At 39.7% G+C, this 15,710-nt stretch overlaps 1 protein-coding gene across 20 annotated transcripts in view; it reads left to right on the forward strand.

The window, feature by feature from the left end:
* Window positions 1–15,710, forward strand: part of RBFOX1 (RNA binding protein, fox-1 homolog (C. elegans) 1) — a 593,087-nt gene that overhangs the window by 512,055 nt on the left and 65,322 nt on the right. For 16 of the 20 annotated variants that reach the window (XM_008566382.1, XM_008566380.1, XM_008566379.1 and 13 more), the window contains one exon: window positions 139–219. The exons of the other annotated variants lie outside the window; for them this stretch is intronic. In XM_008566382.1, the coding sequence (XP_008564604.1) occupies window positions 139–219 (81 nt within the window). The remainder of the gene's footprint in view (window positions 1–138; window positions 220–15,710) is intronic. 20 annotated transcript variants of the gene reach the window in all.

Genomic DNA, 15,710 nt, shown 5'->3' on the forward strand with positions numbered 1-15,710 from the left:
CCTCGGGTGTGCCCATCGTGCGCTCTGGGATGTGGCTGTGTTTTCATTTATCTGCCGTTCTCATTTGCCTTGCTGTGATCTCTCCGGTGTAGTGTGCCTGTTCCCAAACCAGATACCATCTTTCTCTCTCTTTCGTAGGCACGGTGCTGTTGTGCCAGGCAAACCAGGAGGGATCTTCCATGTACAGTGCCCCCAGTTCACTTGTATATACTTCCGCAAGTAAGCCCACTGCTGTGGCTCTCTTTTTGTTTTGTGACCTAAATCTGAGTCCCATCACCTTCCCTGCCATGTAAGTTCTCCCCCCCTCCCACCGTCCCACTCTCTCTTGTGGCCCTCTATGAGGTAAAGCTGATTTTCATAAGCATGTCTCTGTTTCCCCTGTTGCCTCAGCATCTGAATCCCTCTGCTCATTACCATCCACATCTAAATCCTCACTCCCGAGACATCCCAGCCATTTTTTGTTAGACCTGTCAGGATTGGGTCCAGTGGATGGGACGTGGGCTTTAGGTTGGCGGGAAGGGTTATGGGAGGGGGGAAGCTATAGCTCATTGCCTGCCTTCTATCACAGCTTTGCAAATTAATATAAAATAATTTAAACAAAATAAAACATGCAGGCCATCCAAATGGCATCCCAGCCTAGCAAAGATGCTTGATTGGAACTCTTGAGAACAATTGTCTTACTATGGAGAATATTACCAGCCTGTGGCTAGTGACTTATTTGCAAGGCTGTTCTTTGTTTTGCTGTGTGATTCCACTGAGGAAGAGGAGAAGAAAGAAAAATGTGGCACTTTGCTATTTAACTTGGGGGGAGGGGAGGGCAACAATAAAGAATGGTCTTTTAAAAAGTAGGGGCACTTGTCTGGTCAAGGACAAATTGCATATATGACATGAGGGTGGGCCCATAAGATTTCAGTGGCTATACCATGTAGCCTAGGTATATTATCTAGGCTTGTGTAAGTATACTCTATGATGTTTGCACAATGATTTCTCAGAACATAACACCATTGTTAATCAATGCATGACTGTACATAAAAATCACCATCAAGTGCTAGAGGAAGGAGACCAAAAATAAATATAGAAGGTAGATCACAGTGTTGACTTGGAAGAACCAAAGATTCCTCTGCCTGGAATAGATGCTCTGGGGTGAAGAGTGCCCCATCCCCACCCCAATTCCCAGAGCAGGTTGAAGAATTAAAGCTCCAGTGATTCCATCATGGTCTCCCAGGTGGTTTGCCCCTCCTCAAACAGTCTCTCAGCCACATCTGAGACTTTATCATCTATTTCGTACAATGTGTGTAACTCCTATGAAATTCCCATAACTGCCAAATAAGACCTCATTAGGGTCAGTGCTCAAAAGTGAGTCTGAGGTCCTGGGGGTGGGGGTGGGCTGAGAACTGTGTCTGAGACTAGCTGGAGGGGGGAGGAGGGGAGCAGAGGTACTGGGATCATGATGATCAAAGAGAGAGAGACAGAGGAGAATCCTCACCGTTGTGCCCAAATCAAGCATCTCCTTCCCAAAAAGTGAGGCTGAGACAAAGCAGACTCCTTGCTGTGGAGACAAAGATTATCAGCAGTCACAGGGGGCCAAAAATTTAATGATACAATAAGCCCAAAGGTTACTGAAGTCTCCAAGAGGTTAAGGCAGCCAGTTGCTTCTGCCAACCAGAGTATAATCTTCAGTAGCAGTTTTGGCATTAATTAAATGCAGTGTATCTTTCTGTGGCCCCCAAGAAGCCAAAATCTAACCATACTGGCAAGAAGTGGATCTTTCTGAATTTATGAAAATTGTCCCACTTGGGCCAGTGTAAACATGTGTACATGTCTCTCCTAGAATTATGATGCTACTGCACATTTTCACATGTTCAGCCTTGTTTGTTCCTCTCAAAACCGGCACCAGGTAAGTATTATAATGCTTGCTTTACAGCTGAGGAAGTGGAGGGCACAGAGAAGTGGAGTAATTCACTCAGGATCACACTGCTAGTATGTGATAGATTTGTTTTTTGAACCTGCGGAAATTGTTCAACCTTCAGCTGCCTTTCTGGGTCCATTTGGCTCTAAATCCTGCCATTGTTCTATTTTCCTCCCCTTCCTTCTTCTCTATAAATAGTATTTTCTGAAGGAGAGTTGTTGTGCCAAAATTCACCATAGGGTTGAGTCCCAGATTATTCTTTCGTTTTTTCTCTAATATTGCTGTCTTATAGAACCATCTGGGATGAAATCTTCCTGTATCTGTACTGTCCCACAACTGTGCTGATGGTACCTTTATTTTATTTTATTTTATTTTATTTTATTTTATTTTATTATGTTACGTTAATTAGCCACATGGAGCTATGTTTACCATAGTGGACAGTATGGCTCTATATGATCATAAGACCTATTTATATTTCAGCTTTGTTACAGAAGTGAACAAAACAACTGAACTCCAAAACAGTGCTACTTTGTATCAGGATAGCTATTTTACAGCAACCTGGAGAAAGTGTGTGTCCTACATATCAGGCATGGAAATATTTCACACATCATCCGTAATAAAATAGCTGAAGCATACAGAGGGAATAAAATAACCCAAAACAGAGGTTAGTTATTCAGATTGGCAAGCTCATACAGTGTTTTGTAGTGGTGACCATGGGCCAAACCCAGTCCTCAGCCTGTTTTGTAAGGCTTATGGACTAAGAACGGTTTTTAGATTTTCCAAGGATTGTAAAAACAAACAGAACAAAAACAAAGAATATGTGATGGAGACATAGGTGCCTAAAATATTGACAATCTGCTCTCTTTGAAGAAAAAGTGTGCCAATCTCTGATTTAAAAGGTCCATTTTATTATCAAAAATGCAAAGTGGCCATATCACTTCACTGCATATAATTGCACCTTTTTTCAAAGTTTTACAGTAAAAATTTATAATAATTACAGAAACTGCATAATGTATCTAACATCCTTCATTTTTAAATTACATTATGAGTCATATTACCTATGCATTACTCATCTTATTATTTTCACTTATCTTGCTATGTGTTCTTTGTGAAAATATGTTAATGACTTCATACTCTATTGTTTATGTTACATTTTAATCTATCTCCATTGTTAAATCTTTAGGTTCACAGTCATTTCTCCAAAAATATTAAACAAAATAAATGTCCTTTCATATAGCAGTTTTAAAGAAAACAGTTAATAGCAAATCCTACTACCCCATGAGAACACAAAACAAAGCCTAGTATTTTACAGTAAGAATCTGCACTTGTCGATCCCTTAAGCAGTGGTATTCAGATTGGCAAGCTCACATAGTATTCTGTGGTGGTGACCAACTCGGAAACCTCTCTTTCTCCAGCTGGGTAGCCAGAGGGGCCTTAGATTATTTCCATCTTGAGGCTGTGCGATGATACTGGATGGAAAGTTTATCTGCACATCCCTAAGATACATTGCTGAACCTTCCTTTCTGCCTTACAGCTTTTTGGCCCAGGCTATTTGCAATTAATTGGCTTCTTTGCAACATCTACTAAGGTTTTATTTCCCAGACTATGAGGCATATTCTAGTACAAAGCCACATCCTATTTCCTTAAACAATTCAACCAGCATGCCAATGGTCAGTTATTGTATACGCACACACTCTGGGGCATACGCATGGTCACCCAGATCCCTCTCCTCCCTCCAGGTCTGATTTGCACAGAGCTGAGATTCACGTCCACGTTGTTGTCTTTGACATCTGATAGGCACAGCATTTTATCTCTGCGAATCCAACTGTCTTCCTCAAAGTTGAGGCTCCCTTCCTTCTCAGCAGTCTTCTATGATACACTTGCTTTTTTAACTTGAAAATGCATGTTTCTCATTTTTATCTAACAGGTGTGCTCCTGATAAAAGGTGTGTGTAAATTACAGTTTTGAAAATTGGATCCTATGTGTCTACTGACTTGCAAAATTACTTCTGAGTTTTGTTTTGTTTGTTTTTTATTCCCCCCCCCCCCACACACACACACACACAGATCTCTTTAACTGGCCTTGGATGTTTTAGACTTAAATAGTTCCTCTTCCTAGCCAAATAGCTAATCATCTGTAAATAACACCCTTAAATGCAGTAGGGGAGATGCTTTTTAAAGGAACCCTGCTGAATTAGTCTATAATGAAAATAATTCCTACTGAAATTATCTGTTTTTTAAGATGCATTTTTGCATAATTTTTCCCTCTTAAGTGAATCATCGTAGTAATATGACCCAGGATACATAAAAGTATTAAGAGAAAGATTTTCACTCATGACTTTATAACAATACAACCTAATCCAATAGATTCTCCCATCTGACCCCAACTGACCCCAGTTTCTTTCCTCATCCCTGAACTTTATGCTGGTTTGAAACCTAGTTCCTACTGTATCATGGGATATCACCCATCATCTTACATGTCCTGATAAAATAACTCTCATCCAATGCATAAAATGGGCCTACTTTCTATCCAGCTTAAATGACATTGGAGCAAAACTCCAGGGAATTAGGTAAGACCACCTTGTACAAAATGCAAAATGTTTACTATTAATATTTTTAAACAGGCTTCAGGTAGCAAACAATACAACCCCTCCACAGAGAGGTTTGGTGAAAGTGGGGCAGGGCTGGGGGCTTGCTGCCCACCCCACCTTGAGGACCAGTGGTCTGCGGGCTCCTCTTGTCCAGGGGGAAAGCACTAGGTATATTATCGTCAGCACTGTTCATGTACACTGAATGCTTAACATCAAAATCAGCTTCGGGCAGAAATAAGAAAGTAAGGAACACCGTTCTCAAATTAAAAACACAGCTTACATTTTTGTTAGTTGAACTATCAGGAGGTAAATCATTGGTTTTATGAATGGGAAAGTCTATTTCTGATTCAGATTGGCAAAGGCAGCTGTTGCTGATCCTTATTTACATATGAAGTAGATGTTTCCAGAAGCAGGTAAATGTTATCGTCTTCGTTTTGTTTTCTTCACAATTTTATGAATAGATTTTAAATTACAAACGTAACATGCCCATTGTAATCGGTAAAGCATGCAAATAAATACATACATGCACACACTCGCACACAAAGAAGATTGGAATGATATGGTAATAATATCCCCACTTTATCCAATAACACATATCATTGAAATAACCTGTACAAAATCCCAGTAAGTATCTTTCCACAACATCTTCATATTAATTCAAAGGACATACACATGTGTGATCAGCAGGAGGAGGTGGGGCGAGGAGAAGGGAGTGGTAGGGGGATTTGGTAGTTTGACTTTACACAGAGAGGAGTATACACGTACATATTATGTTCACATTACAGATATTAAGCATATTTAGTTTCAATTAATAATACATGTGATCATCTCCCTTTAAGCCTTTTTGCTATTTTCATGCTGTTCCATGGTGTGGAGGGCCCACAGTGGGTTCAGTCATTCTCTATCCATAGTCATTCAAGCTACTTCTTTTTATATCCCTTCCATAAAGGCCATAGTAAAAATCTTTGCACCTCCCCTTACATACCAGTGCTTCCTATGCTATACTTTCTTTCCCAAACATGGGATTTCAGTTCCATCCCAACACTCTTGCTGGCAATGACATGTTTTTGCTCTCTTTAATTTTATAAATTGGACAGGTGAAAAATTACACTTCAGTCTGTTCTAGTTTGCATTTTCCCGTCTCCTGTTAATGAACGTCATCTTTCCATGTTTAATTGTCATTTAGACTCTACTTCTTGTGAATTTCTCAAACAGCTTCCCACTTCTCTTCTGAGTTTTTCTCGTTTTATTGTTAAGTCACATGTAAGTGATATTTGTTTATTATAGAGAATAACCTGTGAATAGTATAGATGTTACATACCCTTTTCCTATTTTGGACATTTGACTTTGCTTACATTCCACTCTATATTTTTAATTATATAGGCAAATATATGTCTTTTGTTGCTGTTGTTATCAGCCTTACATAGGATTTTAGATAACAAAATACCTGTCCGAAGAAAATTTTGTTTAATGTTGTCTTAGTCTGCTTGGGCTGCTGTAACAACAAAATATCATACACCAGGTGGCTTAAACAGACATTTATTTCTCACAGTTCTAGAGCCTGGAAGTCTAATATCAGGGTACCAGCATGATTGTGTTCTGGTGAGGGCCCTCTTGCTGACTTGCACAGGGCCACCTTCTCCCTGTGTCCTTACATGGCAAGGAAAGCAAGTAAGCTCTCTGGTGTCTTTTCATCTAAGGGTGCTAATCCCATCATAAGGGCCACACCCTCAGGACCTCGTCTACACATCATCTCTCAAAGGCCACATCTCCAAATACCATCACATTGGGAGTTATGGCATCAACATGTCAATCTGAGGGGAGGGGACACAATTTAGTCCACAACAAGCCTCTTGATACAAGGGTGCCAGTTTCATTTGTCAAAAGCTAGAAAAACATTTTCCAGAAAAAATTTCCATGCAGTTCCATATGCTTGTCAGTGCAATGACTATATTTCATTCACAGTTACATGAAAACCACAGCTAAATGTTAGATCCATGTCAGGACAGATCCTAAAGTTTATCAAAGATGAATTTTAATTTCCCCTGAAATTTTCACCTCTGACACCCAACCCACCTCCAAAAACAATCTGATATCACAGGCAAATGCTTGAGAACCTAAATGTTATCAAAATGCAAAATTATTTCTTCATTTATTCACTTCTGTGAAACTCAAGGGCAAATGGTAGTGGCATGGTTTTAATTGATATATTGATTGCAGATTGTATGGAAGTAATTGTGTGGAATTCATAAAACAATGATTTAGGTGGCAGAAACATACATAAATCAGGCCTACACTATTGCACTTTCAGGTAATTGATGGCACTTCCATTGGTTTCTGTAATTAAAGTAAGGGACTAAATTAATTTACAGCTTCCTCATTTTTCTGCCCAATAAAGAGAATGTCAGCAGACAGTGCATGTACAGGTCATAGTGTTACTGATACATTGGTTTAAAGAACTGTGTCTTCTTTCTCTCTTGCTCCTGATTGCTTCCAAGATGACTTTTTCTAATGTTTTCTGGAGGGGTTGCTTAAAATAAAAATAATAGTGCTGGAACTAGCATGAACTACAGAGGAGCTCAATTAAGACAAAATTCAAAGAGGTGCCAAAAAACCTCGATAATCCTGATACATAAAATTTTAATGCAATATTGTAAAAAATCAAAATTCATGGAAAAAGATCTATGATGACCAAAATATTGAAAGTTTCCATAAAGATAGGATAGGTATTATTCATTTTTCCTTTTGGAACCTCAGGATCCAATATGGCTCAGAGCAGCACTTCTTTATTTAAATTTTGATAGTTTGCTCATCATAGATTTGAAAAAAATTTTAATCATTGTGCAGCACATGCACAAATTAAAACAGCACCCTGTATCTCACAAATATGTATGAGTAAATGTTAAAATAAGAGAAAAGCTAAAAATAAAAAAATAATTTGGTTTTTTAAAAAAATTGCATTAAAACATGATTTATCTTGATTACTGAGTTTTTTCATGTCCTTCCTCCAACCCCACCCCCCACTTAAGTTTTGCACCCAAGGTGAATACCAAACTGGCCTTACCCTAGTTCCAGCCCTGAATTATGGTGATAGTGATAATAATAACAGTAAGTAATGTTTGTTGAGCACTTACTATATGTTAGGCTTTCTGCTAAGCCCTGTGGATGAGCTTTCTCACTTAATCCTTACCAAAAACTATGAAATAGGAAGGATTATTATGCCATCTTTTCTCATGAAGAAATTGAGGCTTACAGGGAGTAAGGAACCTGTCTGAGGTCCCCCAGCTAGACTGACTTTGAGCCCAGCTTATTTGAATCCCAAGCCTTCCCTCTTAATTGTTCCCTAAACTTGCACCCCAGAGGGTAGAAACACATGTGCTGGGCTCCTAGAAATAGGTGAGCAGGGAATGGTCAGGCAAAACCTCTGAGCACCTGTCCAGCATCTCTGTTTGGGCTAATGTTGTGTTTTCTCCTCTCCACCCCATGATTTCTGGAAAGATAGTATTTCCCTATCTCATATGTCTGGCCAGGGCTTTGCAATTTTTTTTTAAAGGCTAGATTTATTTTTAGATTCATTGGCCTTCTGTGTTGTAACTACTCACTTCTGCTGTCATACCTTGAAAGTAGCCATGGACTACCATACGTGTAGCCATAGACAAACCTATACATAAATGCATAAGTGTGGCTGTGTTCCAATAAGACTATATTTACAAAAACAGTCTGCAGGCCAGATTTTGCCCAAGGGCCATAGTTTAGCAACCTCTTTGTCAGGGCATCATTCTCATTTGAAAAGGCAGTACACTGCAACTGACTACTTGGGGGTGGAGGTAAAAAGGAGACTTCTTTTAAATGTGAATCCTCATGTACCTTTCGTATTTCCACCATTTTTTCACACAATAAAACAGATGTGGTAAGGTAAATACATAAAAAGAATATCTTTTTCCTAGTACTTACTAAATTAAGGTATATACGTAAATTTGATCTAGATACAATGAATCAATTGTTAGTTTTGGTGTCACAATAAATAACAAAGAGACAGATATAGGTTTGGGGGCTCCAGTCTGGTGCTGTTGGCCTCTCTAAGGTCTGCTTCAGTTTCCCTGAACAAAATGTTGAGACTCCATCAACCTACCCAATATCCCACATCCTCTGCCTGGGATTTTCCTGTTTTCTTCCTTACATTTCCAACAATGCTGGCTCTGGACTGTCCCCTTCCAATCAGGGAATCAGACACTGCCTCTCTCTTTCTGTGTCGATGGCTCTGCATTTTGGTGGCAGCACGCCTATGTCCACTTTGTCATTTTCTCAGAAATAGTTTTTTCCATTCTTTACCCATTTTTTCAATTCTTTGATTAGGGAGGGAGTTGAAAATGCATTCCTTCATTTAACCAATCTTTATCAAATCCCTTCTGTATACCAGGTGCCATTCTATTTACTGCTGCTGTGCCATGAACAAGATATGCACAAGTTGGTCTCTGCCGTACCTACATTCTTTTTGGGGAGGGCATACAATAGAGAGATATATAATGCTAATGTTTCAGAATTTCAGATGCATTACTCAGAAGGATCTTTGGGAGGTGATACCCAAGGGGAGATTCCTCTACAATTAATACTACCACTTGGATGCCTCTCAGTAGATGAATTAAATATCACTCTGTTCACCATCATTCAGCACTATGGACAGACACATTTGGCTCCTGAGATCCTATTTCCTTCATTGAATCCATGGATTGAGAGGCTTTGAGACACCTACCGTGTGCCATGCTCTGCCTGTTGTCTCAATCCTAGTGCATGCCTGATTTAATAAACAATGATCGTCCACAGTTGGATGTGCTATCAAGCTACCAACCACCAATGACAAACTGCAGGAACCATTTTTTATCCATCCCTGAAGTACCAACCACCTCTTTGCTTGGCTCCATCTTCCTTGTTTTCCTCATGGCCCAGCACAGCTCTGATTTATTAATGAGTGATTGTTAAGAGGATTGTACCAGCTCTTATGTTCAGAACAGTTTCATTTATATTTTCAATCCCCACCACCACCACAAGTCTTTCCTAGACATCTGTGGTTACTTTGGCTGAGTCATTATCATGGTCCACGTGTAGTTGTAGTTGCTACTTTGTTCACTTGAAAAAATTCAAGAAAATAATAATAACAAAACACCCACCTGCTGAACACCCCCAGTTGCTTAAGGGAAGGATCTGCAAAAAAGCCACATTTCAGTCAGCTGCTACCTGGCTTTCTCGGTGCTTTGGTTATTAATCTCAATGCAGAATGGTAGCTTTTGTCTTTTTCACATGGGGGGCTCACTTCTGCAAAAGGCTGCCAATTGCAAAAACTCCCATCCCATGGTGTGCCCCCAAACATCTTATTTGTCTTGATATTTCTTTCACAGAAATACATATGACAGATAAGGAGTCACTAGAGGATATGTTTGCTTTGTGTCAGACAGATATTAAAACAATAAACTATGTTGCCCTGGGATTCTGGCGCATACGCAGCCAGAGAACAAGGCTAAGATGAGATGTTTCCGAAAGGCAGTGAGGCAGTTGTTCTGGGGGAATTCCCTGGAAACCCCAAGTCCTGTGATAGCATTGACAGAAAGTATATTTTAATGCTCACGTTTTCTTAAGAGGATGAACTAGCTGGTGCAGCTCCCAGATTTCACTCCTTGACAATGCCCGCCTTCTCGGGCTCCAGCAGAGGCGAGAAAGCAATCCTTCAATAGTTTGATAAGCTTATTTTGAGAGTTCATTTTTTAAAGCACTCATCTGTACTTCGTTTGCTTTCCCAAACTAACATGGATTTAAAATAGAAAAAAAGAAAAAAGAACCTCTTCTATGTTCAGAGCTCTGAACACGAAAGTTGCAGGGGCCAAAGATAAGATCCTACTTGGTTCCTGGAATATAGAGGACAGGTTTATGCAGCAAAACCAGTGCTCATTCCTGGGAGACCCGGCTTTCCAAATTGAGCCAAGCCCTTTCTGAGTTTGCAGAGCTGGGAGTGAGCAGCATAGAGTAGCAAAAAGAGTGTCCAGTGGCACTCGTGTAATTGCAGGGTTGCAGTAGGGATTCTTGGTGCTTCTTGGATAGAAATGTGTCCAACCACAGAGGTGGCTCCCTCCCCTTGCCTGATTTCTCTTCAAAAACAGATCGCCCCACTTGGTGCAGAGATGTATGAAAGGAAACTGAACTTGACTCCCATTGAAGAGCCTGGCATTGTTAATTTAAACACTTGCTTCTCTAACAATGCCAAAAACACCATTTTCTTAAATCATGTTTTCGTTTATATGAAAGAACTGTCATGCCAAAAGCAATTTATTGTTCCTGGAGAACTTGGAGGCAGTGTTAAGTAAATGCAATTTCAGGATCCAAATAATATGCCACATATTTTAGCTCTGTCTCCTTGGATTTTGTTTGCTTGCAACATAAGCTCTTGACACCTAATTTCTTTTTATGTAAAAACAAACAGGCAAACATATGAGAACCACCATATGTGTTGTGAATGGCATAACAGGCCGTAGGTATACATCATCCCATCCTTACTATTTGCTACAGATCTAAAAAACATTTCCAAAAGATTATTTTTGGCTGGCAAATCCTAGTCCTCGCTATTGGGTTTACAAATTTCTCCTTGAGCTACACAGTGTGACTTAGTGAAAGGATGTGGATCCAGACTGAGCTGGGAGCACGTTATCATTGTACCACAGCAATGTGAACCTGGCCAAGTCTTTGTCATATAAATAGTCATGAATACCTACCTCCGCATTAGCATTAAATGAGATTGCTTGTGTAAAGAGACTTTCCGCCTGCTTGAGGCATGACGACTTTTCAAAGAAATGGTTCCTCCTTCCCTTTTCTTCTTAGAAGCCATCTTCTCCATGATTTTTGAAAGTTGACTAAAGAAACTGGTTTGGAAGATTTATATTAGTCTAGTGGCTGGACAGCTGGACCATTTCTGAATGGTACTCCTTGCGTCTGTTTTCTTTGGGGACGTCAGTGGTTCCAGCTCAGATATCAGGCAGGTGATGTCTAGATTCAGATGGCACCTGTCCTCCAGGTTTGCTTTGGGTGTTGATCAAAGGATCAGGACTTCGTTCTCTAAGTCTGAAAGCCAATGCATGAAAGCAGATGGCCTCAACACCAACAGACCAGCTATCCCTAAAGCAGTGATGGCTTGAAATGGGATGAAAAATGGATTTGCATCATGTCCCCATCCCCTGAGCCACTGCCAAGCCCCTCTTGGGGCCTCCTGTTCAGGAGCTCCAGCAGCTCTAAAGAACTATGGGAAATTCAGCCCAGCATAAGGAAGCTAATTTATCTCACTTGCCCTGTTTCCTACCTGAGGAGGCAATTCACCAAGCTTGATGTTTTAGCCAGCTGTTAGATAGATCATGAATGATTTAACAATTGAAGCTTTATTGCGTATATGCACTGGATAAAGTAATTATTTATATAAATTTTTTTCATGACTGCCTAGAAAAAAAATAACCAACTAAATTGACACTGGTACAGGTTTTGTCAAACGAATAGATAACGGCAAATTGCTTCATCTAAATTAAAATAGATCTCTGCATCTCAGGGCTTTGTCTGCCTACAACACTCCTTCAAATGACAGAAAGCACCTTTGCAAACGCCTTCTGCGGTCCTGCCAAGTTAAACACTTCCAAGATTGAGATTCATTCTTGTTTTGCTGAATGAAATGTTGCAAAAATCCTTCCTGGGGTGGGGGGCGGTTATGGTCAATAGCTGTGAGTAGACAGATCACAAATACCTCTTCTGCACAGTAAAAGCGTATCACTACATCCAGCAGCCATGTCATTTGCCGCATGTCTGTGGGATTAATCTGACCATTTGTAACCTGGGAGGAATGAGACAGCAGCTAACTTCAGGAGGTAAGCAGAAGTAGTGTGAGGAGGGGCAATTAGTTACAAAATCAAGGCTGCCGTCTTCACTCAACACTCAACGTCGCAAAGACCTTAAGTGATCAGAGAATATCCATGTGCGTGAGTGGTGCATGCAGGTTTTATTGTTGCTTTGTGAATTTGTTTTTTAAGTTAGGGAACCTTTCTGCTTTAGAAACACCAGACTCACTACTCAGAGTAAACCCCAGTATATTCATTTATCATTTTTTCCCTAGATGACGCATTTCTTTTATTTTTAAGGAAGAGGTTTATTTCAAAAGAATTTGGGAGTAAAACGATATTGGATAACAATGTTAACAAATTGATTGTATACAGAAAAAAAAATACAACACCTCAAAATGTTATGAAAGTTTCTTATTCAAACTTCCAAAACTGATATAAGTATTTTTATTCCAATACTCCAAATTCAAAATTTCTAGTTGAATTTAGTCATAAGGAGCTCATTATTTTGAGAGCAGTTAGATTTCAGGATAGGACAGTGGCCTCCACTAATACCACGCTAGTGTAACCCTGGCCACTATTGCTCAAATAGTCCATATGCACAATTTTTGTATTGTATATGACCCACTGGCTCACATCCAGATGTGGAGTTACACGCCAGTGGGGAAGGAAAACAGCTTGCCTTTGGGCTCTTTATCAGGAACATAAATCAGCAGTGATCCCTATGGCTTGCTTCCAATTAGCAGAAAAGGAGCAAAGCCTTTCCAGGTGTCTTGAAATCTCAAAACACAAATACATAGCAGAAGAAATCACACACACACACACACACACACACACACACACACACACACACACACACACACACCCTGCAACATTTTCCCCCAACCCCCAATGAGGAGCATATTGAGATCTCTGGGAGACTTGTCAACAGATTCCTCTGCAAATTAACCCAGTCCATAATAGATTGAGGCTGGCTGTCTCAGATGCAGTGTGGATCTAGCGAGACCATGTAGCAGCTTGAGTGATAGGAGGGAAGCCAATTTGAGAGACTCTAAGGAGCATGGATAGAGTAGAAGCGGAAAGCTTTTTTTCCAAAGCTAACTGGGGATACCTTTGTGTTGGGTGATAGGTAAGATCATAGGCTCTCATGTCAGGTTTCCTGAGTTCACATAATTGGGCACATACCTAAACTGTGCTATACCTTCATTTCCTCTCTAGGAGAGTGAGGTTAGCAATAGTCCTGGTTCCTATGGTTTTGTGAAGAGTTAGTGGATTAATGTGTGGGTCAGACAATCAACAAGTGTTAGTAAATGCTGGCTGTTATCATTATGCAGCTGAATCTCCTCTATCCAATAATGGATTATAGGAAATTGGAATTTTGTCAACTGTAATCACATCTTGGCTTGGATTGCTGCAGTTATCACTGCCTGGGTTTTTAGACAGGTGAAGTCCAGAATCCCTCATCATTAACATCATCACTAACCCAGAGTTTCTCGTAGAATATGTATCCATCATAAGCATCTAGCAACTGTTACAAGTTCAAGGACCACTACCCATTCTCCTCTGTAACTGAACTACTATGGCATTCTGAGTTTATCTGACAATAGAATCAACATGCATTTTAATGATTCCCTTGTGCCAGGTTATCTTCTTGTGCTGGAGACACAGTAATGACAAAACATATAGTCCCTGGGGCATCCCAACACAGAGATGTGTCATGAAGTTGAAATCAAACAAAGTGATAAAAAACAGATAAGTGTAGAGGGAAAAAAAGCAACTGGGTAATATAACGGTGACATTTGTGGGGGTCAGAATATAGGAAATAAGATCAAGAAATAAGGACCTTGGAAGAGGTAATGTTTGAACCAATATTTAGGAATCAAGTTAACTTTTACAGACTAGAGAAAGGAGAAAGAACCCATAAAAGAACTGAGAAGCAGAGTTAAGTGAGGCTAAAGAAAAATGAGGCATTTTAGCCTCCCGAAGTCTAGCCGAAGTAGAGATTTAGATCAATAGATTCAACTTGGGCAATCAGGCCAGTAGAGTGTCCCTATCTTTTTTTCCCTTCAAAAATGTGCATTTCCCTCCAAGTTCAAGTTCTTACTAATTCCCCCAATGCATCCTAATCAGACCTATAACAGCCTAGAAACTTCTGGCTAATTTGGATTTGACTAAAACTTTTGTACCATGACGTTATATAAAGAGATTCAATTATGGTGCGCAGTGTTTTGTGAGTAACTACCGCCCATAAAAAGTTAATTAATCAGGGCTGTGTCAATTTCCTTGTGCCATGTCAATTTGCTGCAAGGTAATTAATCACTAATCACCCACCAAGCAGCAGGCCGAGGGACAATCCACGAACCATTTATTGTCTTTCCCCAAATAAATGGCACACACAGCCAGGAAGAAACACAACTTGCTTTTCATGGTATTTTTATCGACACTTTTGCATGTTGTAATAGACTGCAGCAACAAGCAGCTGCAGTTCAATGGAATATGAATATTAAAGAAACAAATGAGCAGAGATTTATAGGACATTGCATTTCTGTTATGTCAGTTTTGAGATTAAACCAAGCAAATGAACAGTGAAAAATTACTCTTCCATGTGGAGAATGGTGATTAGGCTTGTACATTAATTAGAAATTTTTGTTTCCCTATTCAATGCATTTCAAATGAGGATGTCCTATAAGGAACTGTTTGTCCAAAATGTAGATTTATTCACTTCTAAACAGCAGTATTTAATATCAACATAATTTTATACTGAAACAAGAGTTGATCCCAAATGTGTGTTTCAGGGATAAGTATATGTGAATATGTGAACCAGAGATTCCACAAATTAAGTGGCTCTTTTGGTCTTTCTGTAAATGACTGAAAGGAGAGAGCCCTCCACCCTTCTTTTTTCCCTAAACCCTGAAATTATTGGATTTTTAAAAATTGAAAGCTTTTCCATTTTTGTTCTGACCGAGAACTTAAATAAGATCAATTGTATTAAATTTTACATTGAATGCCATTTAAAGAGAGTGACCTAGTTGTGTGTAAACCCTGTGTTAAAAACCAATTTGATGTACTTTTATTTGAGATTCATTTTGGAAAAAGGAGCAAACATTTTTTGCCATTTGGAAAAATAATCAGATTTTTTGACTGTTGATCATAATGTTTATCGCACAACACCCTGCTCCTGAAATTGCTGCTCCACGAGCTATGGCTGGCTGTTTATCTCCCCTCAGTATGTTACCTATTATGCCACTTCTTAATTTATGGTCCAGCATGTGGAATGGGAGGATTCCCCCAAGGGGAATGCTGCGAAAATGTGAACCTGCTGTTGAAAGCACATCTGCACCCCCTG

Source organism: Galeopterus variegatus, unplaced genomic scaffold, assembly GCF_000696425.1.
Source record: "Galeopterus variegatus unplaced genomic scaffold, G_variegatus-3.0.2 Scaffold238, whole genome shotgun sequence".
NCBI lineage: Eukaryota > Metazoa > Chordata > Mammalia > Dermoptera > Cynocephalidae > Galeopterus > Galeopterus variegatus.